The sequence below is a fragment of the Oncorhynchus mykiss genome, chromosome 15, assembly GCF_057628025.1.
Source record: "Oncorhynchus mykiss isolate SJ-2025 chromosome 15, ASM5762802v1, whole genome shotgun sequence".
Taxonomy (NCBI): domain Eukaryota; kingdom Metazoa; phylum Chordata; class Actinopteri; order Salmoniformes; family Salmonidae; genus Oncorhynchus; species Oncorhynchus mykiss.
Genome location: NC_143036.1, coordinates 53797915 through 53821201, shown reverse-complemented (window position 1 = coordinate 53821201; position 23287 = coordinate 53797915). Strand labels below are relative to the sequence as shown.

General features: G+C 40.1%; 1 protein-coding gene across 4 annotated transcripts; it reads right to left on the bottom strand.

Moving 5' to 3' along the window:
• Window positions 1-8496: 8496 nt before the first annotated feature.
• On the bottom strand, window positions 8497-22200 carry cdkn1d (cyclin-dependent kinase inhibitor 1D). Of its 4 annotated transcripts, none has more exons than XM_021563522.3 (3): window positions 21898-22200; window positions 12888-13390; window positions 8497-12244 (listed from the first exon to the last, which is right to left on the bottom strand). In XM_021563522.3, exons 1-3 carry the CDS (start codon window positions 21915-21917, stop codon window positions 12186-12188), a joined length of 582 nt encoding a protein of 193 aa, XP_021419197.3. In that variant the 5' UTR covers window positions 21918-22200; the 3' UTR covers window positions 8497-12185. The 4 variants fall into 4 exon arrangements, with proteins under 4 accessions (XP_021419197.3, XP_021419198.3, XP_021419196.3 ...); XM_021563523.3 differs by having other exon boundaries at window positions 21727-21917; XM_021563521.3 differs by lacking the exon at window positions 21898-22200 and adding an exon at window positions 20449-20724.
• Window positions 22201-23287: the final 1087 nt, after the last annotated feature.

Genomic DNA, 23287 nt, shown 5'->3' with positions numbered 1-23287 from the left:
GTTGAATTAGTAGGCCTGATATGTGTAGAATTAGTAGGCCTGATATGTGTTGAATTAGTAGGCCTGATATGTGTTGAATTAGTAGGCCTGATATGTGTTGAATTAGTAGGCCTGATATGTGTTGAATTAGTAGGCCTGATATGTGTTGAATTAATAGGCCTGATATGTGTTGAATTAGTAGGCCTGATATGTGTTGAATTAGTAGGCCTGATATGTGTTGAATTAGTAGGCCTGATATGTGTTGAATTAATAGGCCTGATATGTGTTGAATTAGTAGGCCTGATATGTGTTGAATTAGTAGGCCTGATATGTGTTGAATTAGTAGGCCTGATGTGTTGAATTAGTAGGCCTGATATGTGTAGAATTAGTAGGCCTGATATGTGTTGAATTAGTAGGCCTGATATGTGTAGAATTAGTAGGCCTGATATGTGTTGAATTAGTAGGCCTGATATGTGTTGAATTAGTAGGCCTGATATGTGTTGAATTAGTAGGCCTGATATGTGTTGAATTAGTAGGCCTGATATGTGTTGAATTAGTAGGCCTGATATGTGTTGAATTAGTAGGCCTGATATGTGTTGAATTAATAGGCCTGATATGTGTTGAATTAGTAGGCCTGATATTTTTTATTTATTTATTTTTTTTTATTTTTTTATTTCACCTTTATTTAACCAGGTAGGCTAGTTGAGAACAAGTTCTCATTTGCAACTGCGACCTGGCCAAGATAAGGCATAGCAGTGTGAACAGACAACACAGAGTTACACATGGAGTAAACAATTAACAAGTCAATAACACAGTAGAAAAAAAGGGGAGTCTATATATACATTGTGTGCAAAAGGCATGAGGTAGGCAAATAATTACAATTATGCAGATTAACACTGGAGTGATAAATGATCAGATGGTTATGTACAGGTAGAGATATTGGTGTGCAAAAGAGCAGAAAAATAAAAATAAATAAATAAAAACAGTATGGGGATGAGGTAGGTGAAAATGGGTGGGCTATTTACCAATAGACTATGTACAGCTGCAGCGATCGGTTAGCTGCTCAGATAGCAGATGTTTGAAGTTGGTGAGGGAGATAAAAGTCTCCAACTTCAGCGATTTTTGCAATTCGTTCCAGTCACAGGCAGCAGAGAACTGGAACGAAAGGCGGCCAAATTAGGTGTTGGCTTTAGGGATGATCAGTGAGATACACCTGCTGGAGCGCGTGCTACGGATGGGTGTTGCCATCGTAACCAGTGAACTGAGATAAGGCGGAGCTTTACCTAGCATGGACTTGTAGATGACCTGGAGCCAGTGGGTCTGGCGACGAATATGTAGCGAGGGCCAGCCGACTAGAGCATACAAGTCGCAGTGGTGGGTGGTATAAGGTGCTTTAGTGACAAAACGGATGGCACTGTGATAAACTGCATCCAGTTTGCTGAGTAGAGTGTTGGAAGCAATTTTGTAGATGACGTCGCCGAAGTCGAGGATCGGTAGGATAGTCAGTTTTACTAGGGTAAGTTTGGCGGCGTGAGTGAAGGAGGCTTTGTTGCGGAATAGAAAGCCGACTCTTGATTTGATTTTCGATTGGAGATGTTTGATATGGGTCTGGAAGGAGAGTTTAGAGTCTAGCCAGACACCTAGGTACTTATAGATGTCCACATATTCAAGGTCGGAACCATCCAGGGTGGTGATGCTGGTCAGGCGTGCAGGTGCAGGCAGCGAACGGTTGAAAAGCATGCATTTGGTTTTACTAGCGTTTAAGAGCAGTTGGAGGCCACGGAAGGAGTGCTGTATGGCATTGAAGCTCGTTTGGAGGTTAGATAGCACAGTGTCCAAGGACGGGCCGGAAGTATATAGAATGGTGTCGTCTGCGTAGAGGTGGATCAGGGAATCGCCCGCAGCATGAGAAACATCATTGATATATACAGAGAAAAGAGTCGGCCCGAGAATTGAACCCTGTGGCACCCCCATAGAGACTGCCAGAGGACCGGACAGCATGCCCTCCGATTTGACACACTGAACTCTGTCTGCAAAGTAATTGGTGAACCAGGCAAGGCAGTCATCCGAAAAACCGAGGCTACTGAGTCTGCCGATAAGAATACGGTGATTGACAGAGTCGAAAGCCTTGGCAAGGTCTATGAAGACGGCTGCACAGTACTGTCTTTTATCGATGGCGGTTATGATATCGTTTAGTACCTTGAGCGTGGCTGAGGTACACCCGTGACCGGCTCGGAAACCAGATTGCACAGCGGAGAAGGTACGGTGGGATTCAAGATGGTCAGTGACCTGTTTGTTGACTTGGCTTTCGAAGACCTTAGATAGGCAGGGCAGGATGGATATAGGTCTGTAACAGTTTGGGTCCAGGGTGTCGCCCCCTTTGAAGAGGGGGATGACTGCGGCAGCTTTCCAATCCTTGGGGATCTCAGACGATATGAAAGAGAGGTTGAACAGGCTGGTAATAGGGGTTGCGACAATGGCGGCGGATAGTTTCAGGAATAGAGGGTCCAGATTGTCCAGCCCAGCTGATTTGTACGGGTCCAGGTTTTGCAGCTCTTTCAGGACATCTGCTATCTGGATTTGGGTAAAGGAGAACCTGGAGAGGCTTGGGCGAGTAGCTGCGGGGGGGGGGGAGCTGTTGTCCGAGGTTGGAGTAGCCAGGCGGAAGGCATGGCCAGCCGTTGAGAAATGCTTGTTGAAGTTTTCGATAATCATGGATTTATCGGTGGTGACCATGTTACCTAGTCTCAGTGCAGTGGGCAGCTGGGAGGAGGTGCTCTTGTTCTCCATGGACTTCACAGTGTCCCAGAACTTTTTGGAGTTGGAGCTACAGGATGCAAACTTCTGCCTGAAGAAGTTGGCTTTAGCTTTCCTGACTGACTGTGTGTATTGGTTCCTGACTTCCCTGAACAGTTGCATATCGCGGGGACTATTCGATGTTAGCGCAGTCCGCCACAGGATGTTTTTGTGCTGGTCGAGGGCAGTCAGGTCTGGAGTGAACCAGGGGCTATATCTGTTCTTAGTTCTGCATTTTTTGAACGGAGCATGCTTATCTAAAATGGTGAGGAAGTTACTTTTAAAGAAAGACCAGGCATCCTCAACTGACGGGATGAGGTCAATGTCCTTCCAGGATACCCGGGCCAGGTCGATTAGAAAGGCCTGCTCACAGAAGTGTTTTAGGGAGCGTTTGACAGTAATGAGGGGTGGTCGTTTGACTGCGGCTCCGTAGCGGATACAGGCAATGAGGCAGTGATCGCTGAGATCCTGGTTGTAGACAGCGGAGGTGTATTTGGAGGGCCAGTTGGTCAGGATGACGTCAATGAGGGTGCCCTTGTTTACAGAGTTAGGGTTGTACCTGGTGGGTTCCTTGATGATTTGAGTGAGATTGAGGGCATCTAGCTTAGATTGTAGGACTGCCGGGGTGTTAAGCATATCCCAGTTTAGGTCACCTAACAGAACAAACTCTGTAGCTAGATGGGGGGCGATCAATTCACAAATGGTGTCCAGGGCACAGCTGGGAGCTGAGGGGGGTCGGTAGCAGGCGGCAACAGTGAGAGACTTATTTCTGGAGAGAGTAATTTTCAAAATTAGTAGTTCGAACTGTTTGGGTATGGACCTGGAGAGTATGACATTACTTTGCAGGCTATCTCTGCAGTAGACTGCAACTCCTCCCCCTTTGGCAGTTCTATCTTGACGGAAGATGTTATAGTTGGGTATGGAAATCTCAGAATTTTTGGTGGCCTTCCTGAGCCAGGATTCAGACACGGCAAGGACATCAGGGTTAGCAGAGTGTGCTAGAGCAGTGAGTAAGACACACTTAGGGAGGAGGCTTCTGATGTTGACATGCATGAAACCAAGGCTTTTTCGATCACAGAAGTCAACAAATGAGGGTGCCTGGGGACATGCAGGGCCTGGGTTTACCTCCACATCACCCGCGGAACAGAGAAGGAGTAGTATGAGGGTGCGGCTGAAGGCTATCAAAACTGGTCGCCTAGGGCGTTGGGGACAGAGAATAAGAGGAGCAGGTTTCTGGGCATGGTAGAATATATTCAGGGCATAATGCGCAGACAGGGGTATGGTGGGGTGCGGGTACAGCGGAGGTAAGCCCAGGCACTGGGTGATGATGAGAGAGGTTGTATCTCTGGACATGCTGGTTGTAATGGGTGAGGTCACCGCATGTGTGGGGGGTGGGACAAAGGAGGTATCAGGGGTATAAAGAGTGGAACTAGGGGCTCCATTGTAAACTAAAACAATGATAACTAACCTGCACAACAGTATACAAGGCATATTGACATTTGAGAGAGACATACAGCAAGGCATACAGTAATCACAGGTGTTGAATTGGGAGAGCTAGCTAAAACAGTAGGTGAGACAACAACAGCTAATCAGCTAGCACAACAACAGCAGGTAGAATGGCGATTGATTAGGCAGAGAGGGTCGGATTAACTACACACAGAGCCTAAATGCGGCTGGGGCCGACAGATAAAACATAAACAAGCAGAATGGATTACCGTGAATTAATGGACAGTCCAGCATGCATCAGCTATGTAGCCAAGTGATCAGTGTCCAAGGGGCAGCGGTGGATGGGGCAGGGAAGCTGGACTGGCGAGTGTTATCCAGGTTAGAAAACTAACAATGACTAAATAGCTTGTAGCCAGTTAGCTGGTTAGCTTCTGAAGGTTCTTGAGTGTGTTCTAAAAGTGTAAAGATAATAGCGGTTCCGTATCACATTGGGTGAGGCAGGTTACCGGAAGGTATAAACAAATAAAAAATCGAGAAGGGATAGAAAGTAAATATGGGTTCAGTGAGTGTTTGGGACGCGGCGATTCAGATGGTTAGCAGGCCTGTGCTAACAAGCTAACAGTTAGTAGACGGTGCTAAACACGGTAGCAGTTAGCGGACCGGGCTAAACAAGCTAGCAGTTAGCAGGCCGAATTTGCAAGCAAGGAGATAGCAAGGGCTAGAGAGTTAGCCTTTGGGGACGTCGCGATGGGGGGAGTCTGTTTATTCCTCTTCATGCGGTGACATCAATGGACCGGTCGTGGGTCTGGATATTGTAGCCCAGGAGCTCAAAATGTTCCGTTTGCGATGGGAATCCGGGGGTGAAAAATAAAAATAAAATAATAGATAGGTCCGTTATGCTCTGGTTAGAGTCGCGTTGTTCGAACTGGCGAGAGCTTTCCGAGCTAAAGGTTAGCTGATGACCGGTTAGCTGACCGGTTAGCTGAAGACCGCTAGCAATGTTTTGCTGAAGCTGGTAGTTAGTTTGCTAGTTGGCTAGCTTCAGTTGAGGGGTTCCAGATCCGAAGTAAATATAAATACTTTAGGAAAAAAAGCTACGTTGGGTGAGGCGGGTTGCAGGAGAGTATTTAGAAGAAGTTGAGGTTCAGCAAAACGTTTTAAAGATATGTGAAGAAAACGAAACGAAAACAAACGATATATACAAGGAACACGACAACACGTCCTACTGCTACGCCATCTTGGAACTAGAGAGGCCTAATATGTGTAGAATTAATAGGCCTAATAGAATTAGTAGACTTAATATGTGTAGAATTAGTAGGCCTAATGGAATTAGTAGGCTTAATAGAATTTGTAGGCCTATTATGTGTAGAATTAGTAGGCCTAATATGTGTTGAATTAGTAGGTCTGATATGTGTTGAATTAGTAGGCCTGATATGTGTTGAATTAGTAGGCCTGATATGTGTTGAATTAATAGGCCTGATATGTGTTGAATTAGTAGGCCTGATATGTGTTGAATTAGTAGGCCTGATATGTGTTGAATTAGTAGGCCTGATGTGTTGAATTAGTAGGCCTGATATGTGTAGAATTAGTAGGCCTAATAGAATTAGTAGGCTTAATAGAATTAGTAGGCCTAATATGTGCTGAATTAGTAGGCCTAATATAATTAGTAGGCTTAATATAATTAGTAGGCCTAATATGTGTAGAATTAATAGGCCTAATAGAATTAGTAGACTTAATATGTGTAGAATTAGTAGGCCTAATGGAATTAGTAGGCTTAATAGAATTTGTAGGCCTATTATGTGTAGAATTAGTAGGCCTAATATGTGTTGAATTAGTAGGTCTGATATGTGTTGAATTAGTAGGCCTGATATGTGTAGAATTAGTAGGCCTGATATGTGTTGAATTAGTAGGCCTGATATGTGTTGAATTAGTAGACTTAATACGTGTAGAATTAGTAGGCCTAATAGAATTAGTAGGCTTAATAGAATTAGTAGGCCTAATAGAATTAGTAGACTTAATACATGTAGAATTAGTAGGCCTAATATAATTAGTAGGCCTAATATGTGTTGAATTAGTAGGCCTAATAGAATTAGTAGGCCTAATATGTGTAGAATTAGTAGGTCTGATATGTGTTGAATTAGTAGGCCTGATATGTGTTGAATTAGTAGACTTAATACGTGTAGAATTAGTAGGCCTAATAGAATTAGTAGGCTTAATATAATTAGTAGGCCTAATAGAATTAGTAGACTTAATATGTGTAGAATTAGTAGGCCTAATGGAATTAGTAGGCTTAATAGAATTAGTAGACTTAATATGTGTAGAATTAGTAGGCCTAATAGAATTCGTTGACTTAATATGTGTAGAATTAGTAGGCCTAATGGAATTAGTAGGCTTAATAGAATTAGTAGCCCTAATATGTATAGAATTAGTAGGCCTAATATGTGTAGAATTAGTAGGCCTAATATGTGTAGAATTAGTAGGCCTGATATGTGTTGAATTAGTAGGCCTAATATGTGTAGAATTAGTAGGCCTGATATGTGTTGAATTAGTAGGCCTAATATGTGTAGAATTAGTAGGCCTGATATGTGTTGAATTAGTAGGCCTGATATGTGTTCAATTAGTAGGCCTGATATGTGTTGAATTAGTAGGCCTAATATGTGTAGAATTAGTAGGCCTGATATGTGTTGAATTGGTAGGCCTAATATGTGTAGAATTAGTAGGCCTGATATGTGTTGAATTAGTAGGCCTAATATGTGTAGAATTAGTAGGCCTGATATGTGTTGAATTAGTAGGCCTGATATGTGTTGAATTAGTAGGCCTGATATGTGTTGAATTAGTAGGCCTAATATGTGTTGAATTAGTAGGCCTGATATGTGTTGAATTAGTAGGCCTGATATGTGTTGAATTAGTAGCCCTGATATGTGTTGAATTAGTAGGACTGATATGTGTTGAATTAGTAGGCCTGATATGTTTTGAATTAGTAGGCCTGATATGTGTTGAATTAGTAGGCCTGATATGTGTTGAATTACTAGGCCTGATATGTGTTGAATTAGTAGGCCTGATATGTGTTGAATTAGTAGGCCTGATATGTGTTGAATTAATAGGCCTGATGTGTGTTGAATTAGTAGGCCTGATATGTGTTGAATTAGTAGGCCTGATGTGTTGAATTAGTAGCCCTGATATGTGTAGAATTAGTAGGCCTGATATGTGTTGAATTAGTAGGCCTGATATGTGTAGAATTAGTAGGCCTGATATGTGTTGAATTAGTAGGCCTGATATGTGTTGAATTAGTAGGCCTGATATGTGTTGAATTAGTAGGCCTGATATGTGTTGAATTAGTAGGCCTGATATGTGTTGAATTAGTAGGCCTGATATGTGTTGAATTAATAGGCCTGATATGTGTTGAATTAGTAGGCCTGATATGTGTTGAATTAGTAGGCCTGATATGTGTTGAATTAGTAGGCCTGATATGTGTTGAATTAGTAGGCCTGATGTGTTGAATTAGTAGGCCTGATATGTGTAGAATTAGTAGGCCTGATATGTGTTGAATTAGTATGCCTGATATGTGTAGAATTAGTAGGCCTGATATGTGTTGAATTAGTAGGCCTGATATGTGTTGAATTAGTAGGCCTGATATGTGTAGAATTAGTAGGCCTGATATGTGTTGAATTAGTAGGCCTGATATGTGTTGAATTAGTAGGCCTGATATGTGTTGAATTAGTAGGCCTGATATGTGTTGAATTAATAGGCCTGATATGTGTTGAATTAGTAGGCCTGATATGTGTTGAATTAGTAGGCCTGATATGTGTAGAATTAGTAGGCCTGATATGTGTTGAATTAGTAGGCCTGATATGTGTTGAATTAGTAGGCCTGATATGTGTTGAATTAGTAGGCCTGATATGTGTTGAATTAATAGGCCTGATATGTGTTGAATTAGTAGGCCTGATATGTGTTGAATTAGTAGGCCTGATATGTGTTGAATTAGTAGGCCTGATATGTGTTGAATTAATAGGCCTGATATGTGTTGAATTAGTAGGCCTGATATGTGTAGAATTAGTAGGCCTGATATGTGTTGAATTAGTAGGCCTGATATGTGTTGAATTAGTAGGCCTGATATGTGTTGAATTAGTAGGCCTGATATGTGTTGAATTAGTAGGCCTAATATGTGTTGAATTAGTAGGCCTACTAGATTTTCCAGCTGTTGACACTGAAGATCATATGAATGTATAAGGACGTAATAGATTATGAATGAAGACCAGTCTAAGAAAACAATACTTTGTGTATATTTATATCATTTAATAATGATCGGAAACATACTGTAACAAATTAACATCAAAGTCAACAGTGCACCAAAAACCGGTCAATGAATCTTCCACAAATATGTCCACAATTTCAACATTTGTCATTTTATTTTCAAACTATTACCAAATCAAAGGTAATATTCTGCTCCCATGTAATTACGTTGTAGTACACTTTCAATACATTAGCCATTATCTTATCAAAAACATATACAAGGATATTTATTCATTCATGCAAATAAGGCATGCAATACTATGTTTTGATATACCTGCGATAGACAGGTTAATTCGATTTAGAGCAAAGTTTATTTTGCCACTGTGGGACACACTGGGCCGGGTGGGGGGGGGTGCAGGATGGAGCAGCAACTTATCACAGTTATCTTGCAAAGGGAATTCTGGGAAAACCAGTACAGTCAGTAATATTAGGGCTGAGTATTGCCTTGTTTTAACACTGTTGTAATACCAAGAAAGCACCTAATATCTATTTATCATTTTGTGTCCGACCCAAACTATGATAGCCCATAGTCGGTGTCCCAGTTCAGCAGTGACGGTTTAGTTTTTCTAAACACTTCCCCTTCCACGAGAGTAGCTCTATAAAATCAGAAACATCTTGTCAATGTTTTAGTGCAATACACATAATCCGTTAGTTTTACCAAAAGGGCATTTAGAATTATTTCCCTACAAAAACAAGATACATCGTTAAAAATAAGTTAACAGACTTTTAAAAGTTTTATTTTGAACACATTGAAAGACAGGCGCGTATAAACCAACATACACACAGACTCAAATCCGAACACACACACAAAAAACACCATCAAATATTATTAAATAAAAAACGGATAATCGATTCCATTGCTGAGGTGAAGTGTGTAAACAGAAATGAAAACATTCTGTTGACATGACTCTCTACGTTGGCAAGTCAAGAGGGCGGTGCTATAAGAACCTCTTTGGATCCAGACAAAAGCCCTCTAGAACACAGGCCACTCGTCTGGCTATAGAACCTCTTTGATACAGGGTCTCTGACATCATTCTGTTGCGGTCTATCCTCCATTCTGTCTACTTCTGGGAGACCAGTCAAAGCAAAGCAAGCCAAGAGAGCTAGTGGTAATGGAATTTTAATTGATGACGGCCTCTCTTTTAAATTGCATATTCAACAATTTACAAAAAAATTTAAGCTGAAATTGGGATTTTATTTTAGGAATAAGGCCTGTTTTTCTTTTGAAGCCAGAAGGAGGCTAGTATAGGCTACATTTATGCCTTTACTAGACTATGGGGATATTTTATATATGAATGCTTCCACTCAGTGTTTGAGATCAATTGACACCCTTTACCATGGCACTTTGAGATTTATTTTAAACTGCAAAACCCTTACGCACCACTGCACTTTGTATACCAGGGTTGGCTGGCCTTCTCTAGTCACTCGTAGGCTCAGTCACTGGTATACTTTTATTTACAAAGCCATTTTGGGTTTACTACCTTTTTATTTGTGAATTTTTATTGTTCAGAAATGTGGTGGGTACTCTCTTCGTTTGCTGGACTTTATCCTGCTAACTGTTCCAAATGTCCGAACTGAAATTGGTAAAGGGCTTTTAAACTGGAAGAACTTGTCCCGATTGGTGAATTTGGTATAAAATACTTTTAAATTGGAAGAACTTTTGAGGCTGATTCCCTGACCTGTCAATGTTTTTAATTTGCTGTTTTATACTCTTGTGAATTCAATGGTTTCTACTAGATTACTTGTAGTTTTTCATGTTGTCTGTCTGTCATTTTTTTTTTTTATGACTTGGTGCTGCCTATCTTGGCCAGGGTGCTCTTGGAAAAAGAGATTTTAATCTCAATGAGCCCTTCCTGGTTAAATAAAGGTTAAATAAAATAAATAAATAAAAATAACAAAGCTCAGGACTCCCAGAGGACTTGAGTTTCCTCCGTCCTGCTTTGAGCTGGAATGGGTCCTATCACTCTGACACACTTTTACCTGATGTGTAACTAAAGCCTATGGGTCTGAACCCGCTATCCCACTGAACCAGCTATGAACAGCAATAACAAATCATCTCCTGTAGTTTCCAACAAATATTTTGGAATTATTTGACTTTTAAAAAAAATGTTGTATATCTTTTTTTCTATTATTTTTGTCAATCACTCAATGAGGTAGGTAATCCAGATGATGTCTATTTGTTCGAACATGACACATTTAGGGAAAGGCACTCCCTGTAGGACTGCTATTTTTGCCACTATTATTTACAGTATTGCGATGCGACTCAGGCTATGGAGAATGAACGGCATAAAGTTTGGAATGCAATGCCAACGGACAAATCTGTGATACGGCATATTAATCACAGGTATATCTGAGATGGATTTGGAGATGCTTAAGGCATGTGGATTTCTATGTCCCTTGACTCAAGCCAACGCTTACAGATGACTCACATATAATATGTTTTTTTCTCTTTTTTTTCTTTTGGTCAACTGCCTCAGTTGTCACAACTGTCTTGTATTTTAGCACAGGAATGGAAATGTGTTGCAGCTCAGCTCCTCGTAAAAAATAATCATTTACTGACAGAACCTGGAATGTTCCGTAGGCATTAAGGATTCATGTACTTTTGTGAACTGCAACACCATTTTACTTCAATTCCAAACAATGTCAAAGCTACATTCCTTCATATAGGAAAGAGTTCAAAACCTAGAGGCTGCCATTATACAAAGACAAGAGTAGAAAAGGCAACGTTGTTAAAAGGATTTAGCCAACAAAGGAAACATACAAGGTATATTCAGTTTTGTTACCAAAAAGTTTCCAAGAATATGTTTTACTACCTTAAAAAGACAAAGGGAGCTAAATAAAATAAAAACAATTTATTTTATTCAGTTGTGCACTGAGATTTTTGCCAAATTCTACAGAGACGGTGGTGCCAACAGTGAAGTGTATGCTAGCCATAATAACAATATTTGAGAATGAACTTAAGCTAATTTAAGCTCGTTTCCTACTGACACCAAATATCACTCTGTAATAATACTCACACCAAAAGGTTTAAGAATAAAACAATTACTGTAATAATAGACATTTACTGAGAAGTACTACTGCTCAATAAGATGTATCATTATCATATTAGGCCTGATAGCCTAAGTGCTGGAACTTCACAGTTGACCTTTGCACCCTAGGCTAATCATGGTCACGTTGCCAATTTGACCTGAGGTGACCCCGGGGCCTCTTACTCGCGTGGCTGATACTTTTACAGCCGTGGTGAAACTGAAGACGACACGTGGAGTGAGGTCAGGAATAGTTGAACTACTCTTAGAGAGGTAGTTAGAGTGTGGGCCGAAGTGGTTGGGAGTTAAATACTACACCAAGGGCACTGTTGGAAGAAATCTCTTACAACATAGCCATTGGGGTTTTTTTCCTGATGAGTGCATTTGAATTATTTCACAGTATAATCTAAAGCTTAGACAATAATACAAGCTTAGAAAATATAGATGAAATACAGCTATATAAATATATATACAAACATCCATCATTTCCACTTCCTTTTCCACTTCCTATAAGACATATTGTAGCTATGAGCTCTTCGACTGTCAGAGTCGCTACAGAACGCTGCAGAAATTATATATCCATCTTAATGAGGTGAGTTCCAAACGGAGCATGCCCACTGAATTGCACTCTTTCCTGGGCTGTGTTTACTGCAGAGAGGACAGTTTGTCATGCATGGTCGTCCTCTTCTTCACGACAAAGAATTCTGTGGATGACCAGCAGAGAGAGAGAGAACAGGTGTTAGTTCCCAGTCCCAGTAATGTTCTATTAGGGAAATAATGTGTGCATCCCAAATGGCACCCTATAGTTCACTACTTTTAACCAGGGCCCAGAGGGTAAAAAGTAGGGCACTTGATATAGGGGATATGGTGCAATTTGTGACGCACACATCAAGGCTTATAACAGGGTTATATAAACTGTTTGGAGACATAGCACAGGTAACACAGTGTTGTTGCATGGCCTGTTCCTAACATAGTTCACATACAGTGCTTTTGGCAGCACACTGAGGTATTCACAACTGTCACTCAATGGTTAATAAAAGGTTAATAACAGGTTAATAACAGGTTCTTTTGACGTTCAAAACAACCTGTAAACTTATATTATCTCTCTTTAAATGAAGACCTCTGGGCTTATGGTTGCTATAATAATAATAATACAAAATATACAACTGTATTTATTACTATTATTTATTCATTATCATAATTATAGTCACGTTAACCTCTGGACTCACTATTTGTGTCAGAAAATGTGTATACTACTAACTCTCTATTGCTTTTTTTCGTACAGCTTTTGTATGAAGCCCAATAGAAGGAAAAAGGAGGGAGGAAAGATCGTTCATTGACACTGACCTGTTATGGCGGCTTGTCTCCGTTTGACTGCTCCTGCCCTCTGGCTGGCCATCTTCTTCTCTGGCCTCTGGATCGTATAGCTCTCCCTGGTGGTCACCTCCAGGTACTCCTCACCACAACTGGACAACCCTGGAGACGATGCCCGGGCCAACCTGACATTCTCTCTCCCCGCCCTCTGCCCGTCGATGCCAATCACCGGCTTCCTCAACACACAGTTGCGGTAGAACGCCGGCACATCCTGGCATTTCATCTCCTCCCACTCCACGCTGGCGCCCTTGGCGGCCGGCTTGCCGGTGTTGAAGTCAAAGTCCCAGCGCTTGTTGGCCGACTCCACGCTCATACCCAGGTGCCTCTGGAAATCCTGTTGCAGCTGCTCGTGGTCCACAGGCCCAAACAGGTTCCTCCTCACCGGGCCCTGGGCCCTGCGCTTCAGCTCCTCTACACTCCGACAGACCAGCATGGCCCCGTCAGATAATAATGATGATGACGCCATCTTAATGTCCCTGAGAGAGAAAGGGAGATGGTTAGAGGTGAGGTGTCTGTTTTATCTATGAGGTGTGACCCAGGTCACTATTGGTGTGGTCTAGGTTTAGGCTACGCACAAACACACACATACTCATACCAGCGTTTGACCTTTTGGGACATCGTTGAGTTTAATGTTATCAAACACACATGCCCTACCTCCCTCACATTCAACTCTGGACCTTGAAGACAGTTCCACTGCATTTTCTGCATTCTTCATTGTTTCCCCCCAATCAGGGATTGATTTAGACTTTGGACACCAAGTGTGTGCAATTAATCATCAGGTAGAACAGAAAATCAGCAGGCTCCGGACATCGTAGGGTAAGAGTTGAGTACCCCTGCCCTTAGTAATTAACCATATGGTAAGAGACCCACACACCAAATAAATCTCCAACATCCACAGAATCAGAATAGAAGAACACATGAAGTATGTAAAAATGAACCTGCTCCACCTGCTCTGGTCTCTGCTCTGGCTGCCAGAGGTGAGAGGTCAGGAGGAAAGGTCACATGGTGCGGACCGGGAAACGTATGGAGAATGTTTCACCTCACGTGAGAATGTTTCATGTGCTCTTCTAGTAACCCCATGTAATTGCAGGGATACATTCTGAACTTCAGGAATGTTACACGTTGTTGTAGTTTACTATTTACAACTTTCCAAAACTAGTGTTATAAATTCCCACCTTTTTTTGTGACATGCAAACATTCTACCCAACAAGGAAACCTGGCCCTGTATCCACAAAGCCTCTCGGGGTAGGAGTGCTGATCTAGGATCAGTTTTGTCTTTTAGATCATAGTGTATACGATTATATGGACAGATCCTAGATCAGCACTCCTACTCTGAGACTCATTGTGGACTGATCAGCTTTTTGTTCAAATGTTCAAAGTCACATAATTCCCCACAGCGATTATATTCAAAAATTGATAGCAAGTAAAACAGTATACAGCCTACTTCCAAAGTCTAGAAAATATTCATTCATATTCAATAGATCACATATAACAGTCTGACTTGCTGAAATATATACCTGTTCGGTTGGTCAGAGTTGCCTTGCTGAGTCTATCCTAGGTCCTATAATGAGTCACTCAAACGTTCCCTTCACTGAAACATCTAGATCTTTTTTTTTTTCGTATTATTTTGCCTCCGTGAAATATAGTGTTACCCGCCAGAGTGTAACAGTCAGTTACCCACTATCAGCATCGGTGAATTGGAAGGAACCACACTGACAAATGTGCGCCAGACAGGCAGTGAACCATTTCTGCTCCTTGGCTAATCCCTAACATTGTTACACGGCAAACTTTACAGCGTCTGGGATGCAACTGTTAAAACGTCTGGCTTAAAACGCCAGCCCCCTCATACGAAGAAAAGGGCTTGAGTAAAAGAAACCATTATTCCACAGTGAGAACATTAGGTTTTATGGATCAGATGGACAACCTTTTAGGACGTTCATCTATAAAGAAAACTCAAAGAAACAGCCAAATTGAAAATAAAACGCACCAAAAAATAAATAACAATAAATGTTTGAATCAAATTTTGGGATGTCATACTTTGAGAGACGCATACACTATGCTGGGTTGCTTGGATGACTCAACGGCTGGTTTGCAGGCGTTCATTCTATTAGTTGGGTTGTTTTATTTAATAGCTGATGGGTTATTGATGCTGGGTTGTTTTATTTAATAACTGACGGGTTATTGATGCTGGGTTGTTTTATTTAATAGCTGATGGGTTATTGATGCTGGGTTGTTTTATTTAATAACTGATGGGTTATTGATGCTGGGTTGTTTTATTTAATAACTGATGGGTTATTGATGCTGGGTTGTTTTATTTAATAACTGATGGGTTTTTGATGCTGGGTTGTTTTCTTTAATAACCGATGGGTTATTGATGCTGGGTTGTTTTACTTAATAACTGATGGGTTTTTGATGCTGGGTTGTTTTCTTTAATAACTGATGGGTTATTGATGCTGGGTTGTTGTCTTTATTAACTGATGGGTTATTGATGCTGGGTTGTTTTATTTAATAGCTGATGGGTTATTGATGCTGGGTTGTTTTATTTAATAGCTGATTGGTTATTGATGCTGGGTTGTTTTATTTAGTAACTGATGGGTTATTGATGCTGGGTTGTTTTCTTTAATAACTGATGGGTTATTGATGCTGGGTTGTTTTCTTTAATAACTGATGGGTTATTGATGCTGGGTTGTTTTATTTAATAGCTGATGGGTTATTGATGCTGGGTTGTTTTATTTAATAGCTGATGGGTTATTGATGCTGGGTTGTTTTCTTTAATAACTGGTGGGTTATTGATGCTGGGTTGTTTTAATAGCTGATGAGTTATTGATGCTGGGTTGTTTTATTTAATAGCTGATGGGTTATTGATGCTGGGTTGTTTTATTTAGTAACTGATGGGTTATTAATGCTGGGTTGTTTTCTTTAATAACTGATGGGTTATTGATGCTGGGTTGTTTTCTTTAATAACTGATGGTTTATTGATGCTGGGTTGTTGTCTTTAATAACTGATGTGTTATTGATGCTGGGCTGTTTTCTTTAATAACTGATGGGTTATTGATGCTGGGTTGTTTTCTCCCCCTCCTTTCCTAATGATGAGAGTTTGTGTTCAGTGTTTGGTTTGTTGCATGTAGAATATCGTAGCCTATTCATTGATGATACGCCTTGCTTTACTGAAGTTGCAGCTTTTGATTGCCGATAGATAGGCCGAGTGCACAGTTCGGAATCTGTCTGCATGGTGGCCGACCTCACTAGCTCACTATGAAAGACGCAAGTGTTTGCGTTCTCTGATGTACGGCAAAAATCTGTCTCCTCCATTCCAAAATTACCAAATCTTATGAGTCAAGTCTTGCACTCAGAAATGGGAGTCAACGTGCAAGGGGTGGAGGAATATATTCATTTGGAGTCGACTCTCCACCCCGATGTCATCATCGTTAAGAGTTGGGAAAATGGCAAGAGAAAAGTCCTGCATGGCAATACTTAAATGAGAAGGAAATGCAAACTTTGTGAAGTGGAATTGAGGTACAGTAATGGAGGTACAGGTATAATCAGTGGTGACCCGTGTTTCAGGGCAGAGCCCCACTTGTTGAGCCCCACCTTTTGAGACCCTTGTTTTTTGTTTAAAAAAATATATATACATATATTAATATTTTGGGAGGGGGACTCTTGCCTGTTTTGCATGTTATTTTGGTATTAATACGTGTCACCTATCAGTTTGCAAACAATGTACAAATATATATACAGTATATAATTGAGTTAATAAAGTCGCAGCTCCAAAATGCAGGTGTTTGAGCCTAGCTCAGTGCTTTCAGTGGTGGCGGGGCTGGCCAGCAGAAAATAGGAGCATTGCGCTGTGACTGGCTCAGTGTTCTGTCACTCATGGGAACCTTATGCAATTCCCAAGCTTAAGTCCTTAGAAAAGGTAGACATCAACATTTCAGCCCTTTGGGTCCTGCCATAGAGTTACATTACAAGTGCCCTTCCAAGAAGGCTCAAGGTCTTTGGCCACAGAAATTACATCAAATCACGTTATATGTACAGTAGCTTTGATTGGACTGATCATGTCAACATCTTACTTTCACAATCTTAGCTAGCAGTCATCATCATGAATCAAGTCGACAATCTACTGGCAAATCCTTTTTAATCCTTGTCATTTGAAGAGAAATAATGAAGATAAACTATAGATAAAACGTACCGGTTCTCATCGACCATTGGATATAAACATTACACAACAATTTGGAGATCGCAAATTCAACAATGAGTGGTTTGTAAGGAATCAGTGACAGTGGCTAACTGCAAGCATTGCAACTGGGAAGTCTGGAATAAACAGCTCAAACTGGGAAAATGCATTTTGAACGGTCATTCAACTCGGAATTGTGAATCTGTCATCTTTCTCTTTGATGACAAAATTTGCCCACAAAGGAAAGCCGCGCCACTTTCCTGTTCAAACACATCACAACAACTTGAGTCCAAAAATGTCTTATGCTGCTTCATACATTTTGTAGGATGCCAGAGAGATATGTGTACTGTAGAGAAGAAAGTAATACTGAGTGTATGTTGTGTAGTAAGCTGTTAGGAGCCCATGTGCCTCACCCTAATAATTTGGTCTATTTTCACCAACGCGGTATTGTAAACACATCATTCCTGGCCGGTGTGTGCTTGTTTACTAACTTTTTTTTGTACAGCTTTGACAGTGCTACTGATAGTCGTGGTGACGCTTGGCTTGCACGTGCAAATTCAGCACACACAACATTTTTCATAATTGTGTTATTTGACGTGTCAAATGAAAAGCTTATTTAATGCGTCATATAAATAGTGTTATATGACGTGTATCTTTTTTGACACACAAAGACTCAAACAGCGTTCAATGTGCCTTACCTTAATAATTTGGTCTATTTTTTTTTCCTCTTTTATTTTTACCTCTTAATTTCGCCTACTTTTCTAACTTGGTGGTGCACATGTAGCCTATAACCTGTTTTAGAGAAATGTAAACATTGGATATTGTAAGAGCTTTTTTTGTCTGTTTTATATGCCCCCTTTATTTATCCTACGGTTCTGACTTGTTGTACACTGTAAGAACAGCCCTTGTTCTGAATTCTGTCACTGTACATTTCTGAACAAATAGTTATATTGACTATGTCCGTCGTCGCTCCCTCATTAATGTTTTAATCTAAATTACGGATTGCATCTCATCCGCTTGTCGTCCCCTTATGCCATAGTTTGTACATCTCAATTGTCAGTAGAAATCACATTTGTTTAAGCAAGTTAGCCATCCCAAATCTTTTTTTCTGCCACCAAGATTTTCATGCTAAAATCACCACTGGGTGGAATGCTTAACCACCTGAAAAGGCAACCCCGTGAGACCCCAAATAGTTGTTTGCAGCAGCGCATCTGCATTATGAATTCAAGTAGATTTTTATGAATTTGTCATAGTGTTTTAACGGAAAACTGATTTAAAAAATGGAGGTTTAAACATTAAGAAATGTTTACTATTTGTCACATCCCTAATGCTTAACACATTTTAAGATTTAACACTGACACCTTTATAGCTTTAATGAGGCTTACACAACTGTATGAGTTCCTCAAGAGCCTATGGATATCCAAATTGTTGGGATAGTTAGCACTTTGTTACAATATGGAAATAGTAATGTTACTCATTTTATATTAAAATATGTAATGTGCAAAAATATTCTAGGAACATTTTATTTTGCACTGTACAAACTTAACATCATGAACAAGAATGACACTTAGTTACTTTTGGCCACGTCAGAGACGATCTGAAAGCCACGCCCCTTATAGGAAACCCCTCCTGAAAAGAACATTGTAAAAAAAAAGACCGAGTTGCTGAAAGTAAATAAAAACATGATTGATGGTTAAATGAACCCATGTTGGGGTAATCCCAACAGCCCAACATGTTGGGTTATTCAATAAAGAATTCAGCATGTCCAATATTTACCTTGTGCTGAGTTACCAAATAACACAAATGGTGTTGTTTTTAACCCAGCATTTGTTTGAGTGTAAGAATCTTGAGGAAAACATGAGCGAGAGCCAGGGAATTGATGGGGTTGAGCATGGCCTGTCAACTGTGTTAAAACAAATGTACATTATATTCGTTGCTCTTTAGCTATAGATATTGAATAACTTACATAAAGATTATAGTAGGCTTTGTATGATATACGTTAGTCCTACTATGCCATAGATGCCCATACTCTACACTGCGTTCATGACGCAGTTTGAGAATATTCTTATTAGCCTGTTCAGTGAATAACAAATATTTTCAACGTGGTTTGGAAACACGTTTTACGTTAAATCCTTTGATTGAAATAAGTATTCTTTCCAATAACATATTTTAATGAAAATAACAACAAAAAAATAACAACATTCTCCTAAACGAATAGAAACTGTCATCCCTTCAACTGCAACAGCTCAACTCTTGCGAGTGAAAGTTGTTTGCGTCGAAAAAGTGGGCGCGGTAACTAGATCATTTACAACTCTCTGGAATCCCCAGACCCACACAAACATTCTCAACCTCCGATAATAATTATGTCCAACTTCTCCAAATAGGCGATAAGATGAGAAAAAGTTTGAAACACATTTTAAGAGTACGGCACCCGAAATCATTGCCAATAGATTCAAATGAGCCTTATTGAAGATAGCACAGCAAAAGTATACATCACAGATGACGCAGTTACACTCGCATACTACATGAGATGTTGATCAATGAGACGCAACAGAAAAAATACACATGGACAATAACAACCCGAAACAGCACAGATTTGCCTCTGCAAAGTCTGAATAAGAATGCAAAACTTCTCAAATGCTGCCAATATGTGACTTCTCTTACCAGCAGTGTCCAATGATGCACTCAAATGTGAAATAATGTTGCGATTCCTGATGTTGTTGCTCAAAAATAAAATGAGGCGCCTCACCGAAGTACAGACTGATACTCTTCACTGTCCACGATGAACTAATATAACTTTAAAAGCTCCCAGTTATTGCGCTCCCTTGTCCCCTTATGTGACTTGTTTGTTCCAACAAGGCAATGGGACGTCCTACCGCAACAGAATACTTAATCACGTGATAATCATCATAACAATCGGGGGTTTGGAGCTGGACAATGCCCAAGGAAAACACCTTGATGTAATCAGTCATTCCTGATGTCTTTAAATAAATGTCATCAAATGACACAAAGGGTTGGTAAATGTGTGCACCCTGGCCTTGCAGTCTTCAATGCACTTAGAAAAAAAGGTGCTATATCTAGAACCGAAAATGGTTATTCGACTGTCCCCATATGAAAACCCGTTTTGGTTCCAGGTAGAACTCTTTCCACACACAGAGGGTTCTACTTGGAACCCATAATAGTTATACCTGGGTCCAAAAAGGGTTATCCTATGGGGACAGCCAAATAACCGTTACGGAACCCTTTTTTTCTAAGAGTGTAGGCTAATGCAAAATCTGGCATACAATTAAAATAACATTGGTATGGACTACTTTCTTGAAATCAAGAAACGTTTTATGAGTTTTTCAATAGATGTCTTACCTCGTTTTCATCATAAGAAAGTTTGAAGTTCCGTGAGTGGTAAGATTCGAACTGCGCGCAAAGACTTGCTGCACTGTGCCAGAGTTATACTCTCTAAGTAAAATATCTTGGCACGTAGGACCCATTTTCCCAGCTCTTTAGAATGTGACACATTCTTATGTTGGCATTGCGTCACGTTTCGCAAAGGCTGCGTTCCAAGACCATAAGTCACGTTGAATTTCAACGTGATCTAGTCAACCTTCTACTCCATTTTGTATTTTTTTTCTCCCGCAGTTTATATAACCTACGTTTCATTTAGGTACAGTCATCTCCCGCTCGAAAAGTTCTCAATGGGATTTACTAGGCACAAAATGTTTTTTTTTGCTTTGCTGTTTTCTTAAAGTTTGACCTATATTTGAGACAGTCAGATTACTATTTAGAACAGTAGGTTACAGATCAAGCATAAGGCCTATGTTAGTCTATTATGTTATTCTAGTTAGTCTATTGGGCTATCTATTAGTATTAGTCATAATTAACATTAATTAATTATTGTAACTTACTTGAATTACAATGTTAGTGTAAATAAACTGAACATGTATTAAAACATGTACAAAGCTTTATTAATACACTATTATAGTAGGCCCACATATGGACAACAACAAGGCTGCGTTTACACAGGCAGCCAATTCTGATCTTTTTTTCACTAACTGGTCTTTTGACCAATCAAATTAGCTCTGAAAAAGAGCTGATGTGAAAAGACCTGATGTGATTGGTCAAAAGACCAATTCATGGGAAAAAAATATCAGATTTGAACTGCCTGTGTAAACTGCAGCTGAAGTGTCATATTATTATTGATGATTTATGTCTTGTTATACATTTTAATTTTTGTGTTTAGTATCCTGTTCTTACACTCTCACAGAGGGTTAAATTATGTCAATAAGATTAAAAATATATTTTAAAAAATGTTTGGTTAGGCTATACAAAGTTGTTAACCATTTCCAGTGAATAACTGAGTGGAAGATTAGTGATAAATGTGATAATGACATTTGCATCTTTGTTCTAATTAATGCGCTATCTTCAGCCTATAAACATTTCAGAGGTGTTGGGTTAAATGCGGAAGACACATTTCAGTTGAATGCATTTAGTTGTACAACTGACTAGGTACCCCCCTTTCCCTTTCAACACATATCTCCTACATATGATACATATGCCTACATAAAGTACATTTAATGAACTAACCTGGTTTATAGCCTGCATAATTAATAGATATAGCTAGTTGTCCTTGTATAGACTACTTACATCTCAGTCCAATCCTTTTTCTTTTTATCCCATAAACGTTATGTTTGTGATTCAAGGCTTATCTGTCAATAAGAGTGACATGTAGTCTAAGCTACACAGTCCAGTTTTAAAGTAATGTATATGGTGTCACCATTAAAGTCATTTCTCCTTCCTTGTTCCTTTATTACATACCAGTGGATGTCCTTCCTCATAGGTCCTTTCTCCTCTTTCAGTTCTTACATGGTTGTGGGGTGATGTCATAGGGACTGTTTGTTCAGGGGCCAACACCCAACACCACTCCTCAGTCTGTCCCAGGTTTCCAGAACAACGGCTATTGCTATTTATACACATCAGCTGATGTAATGTACACGACATACAGTATCACTTTCCCACTGAATTGTATATTGGCATCCCAAACATGCCAACTAGAGGTCACTTTTGAACATTTGACTCGAAAGTTGATTTGATGCTTTGATGCCGACTTCTCTGGTGGTAGTATTATCATAACACAGCTGGCCGACCAGGCCTTCTACCCTCTTCACCTATCTCTCCATCTCTCCCCTCTCTCCCTCTCCCCCCGAGACGAGTTTAAAACACAGATCATCATGATCTGTAGAGCTGGCAAGGATGTGTTTGAGATATAGTCTTTGGTTAGGGTGCATTTTGTTAGTTGCACATTATCAGATAAGGGTTAGGGAGGATTCATCCAGAAGAGAATGACTGGGCGTCTCCATTTGATTCCAACTCAGTCATGGCGACTATTGTCTTATGACAGAGTAATGGGGTTGACTCACTCAATGACTGTTCCCGCTCTTGAGAGTGTGCCCATGACAGTGCCCATGACTCTCTGAATTCAGCTGGTACCGTTTTAGAACAAATCAGTCTGTGTGCATAGCAGGGTTGGGCTCAATTGGAATTAAAGGCAGTCAATTCAGGAAGCAAACTGAAATTAAAATTAAATGATTGAAAAAGGGGGCATATTTTTAATGGCTTATTAATTAACTGAAAAGGAGAAGTTATTCATGTCAAAAGTTTTAACATTTTGGGAATTCAAATTCAATTGGAATTGAGCCCAACCCTAGTGCATAGTGGTTTGATTTTAATGTTTGGATTATCATCAGCAGACCATGAAGCTCCTAAGTGTTTGTGGGAAATGTTTTCCTCCGTTGTTTTCCCTCGACCCTGTCCTTATTTACTGTCTGTCTATTGTTCTCCAGGCCAGTCTTTAATCCTCCTGTCTGTCTGCAATAGAATTTAACCTCAATGTTTGCTGATTCCTCTGTTCACATCACAGTATTGCTAAGGACAGCACATTAGCACATTGACCCATGTTGTCTACAGAGTACAGTCCCTTTAGAAACACACACTTAGCACACACTTAACACAACAGTATACCCTAAATGGCACAAAGTATATTGTATTATATGACTGAGTGGGCCCTATTATGTATTGTGTTGGATGATAATCATATCATCTAAAAATAGCTATCATTGGTTTGACAGAAATCAGTAGTCACTTTTCTGCTATCACTACAAGAATATCCCACGCTGAATCCTGTTGGTCAAACTCTGAATGTACCACA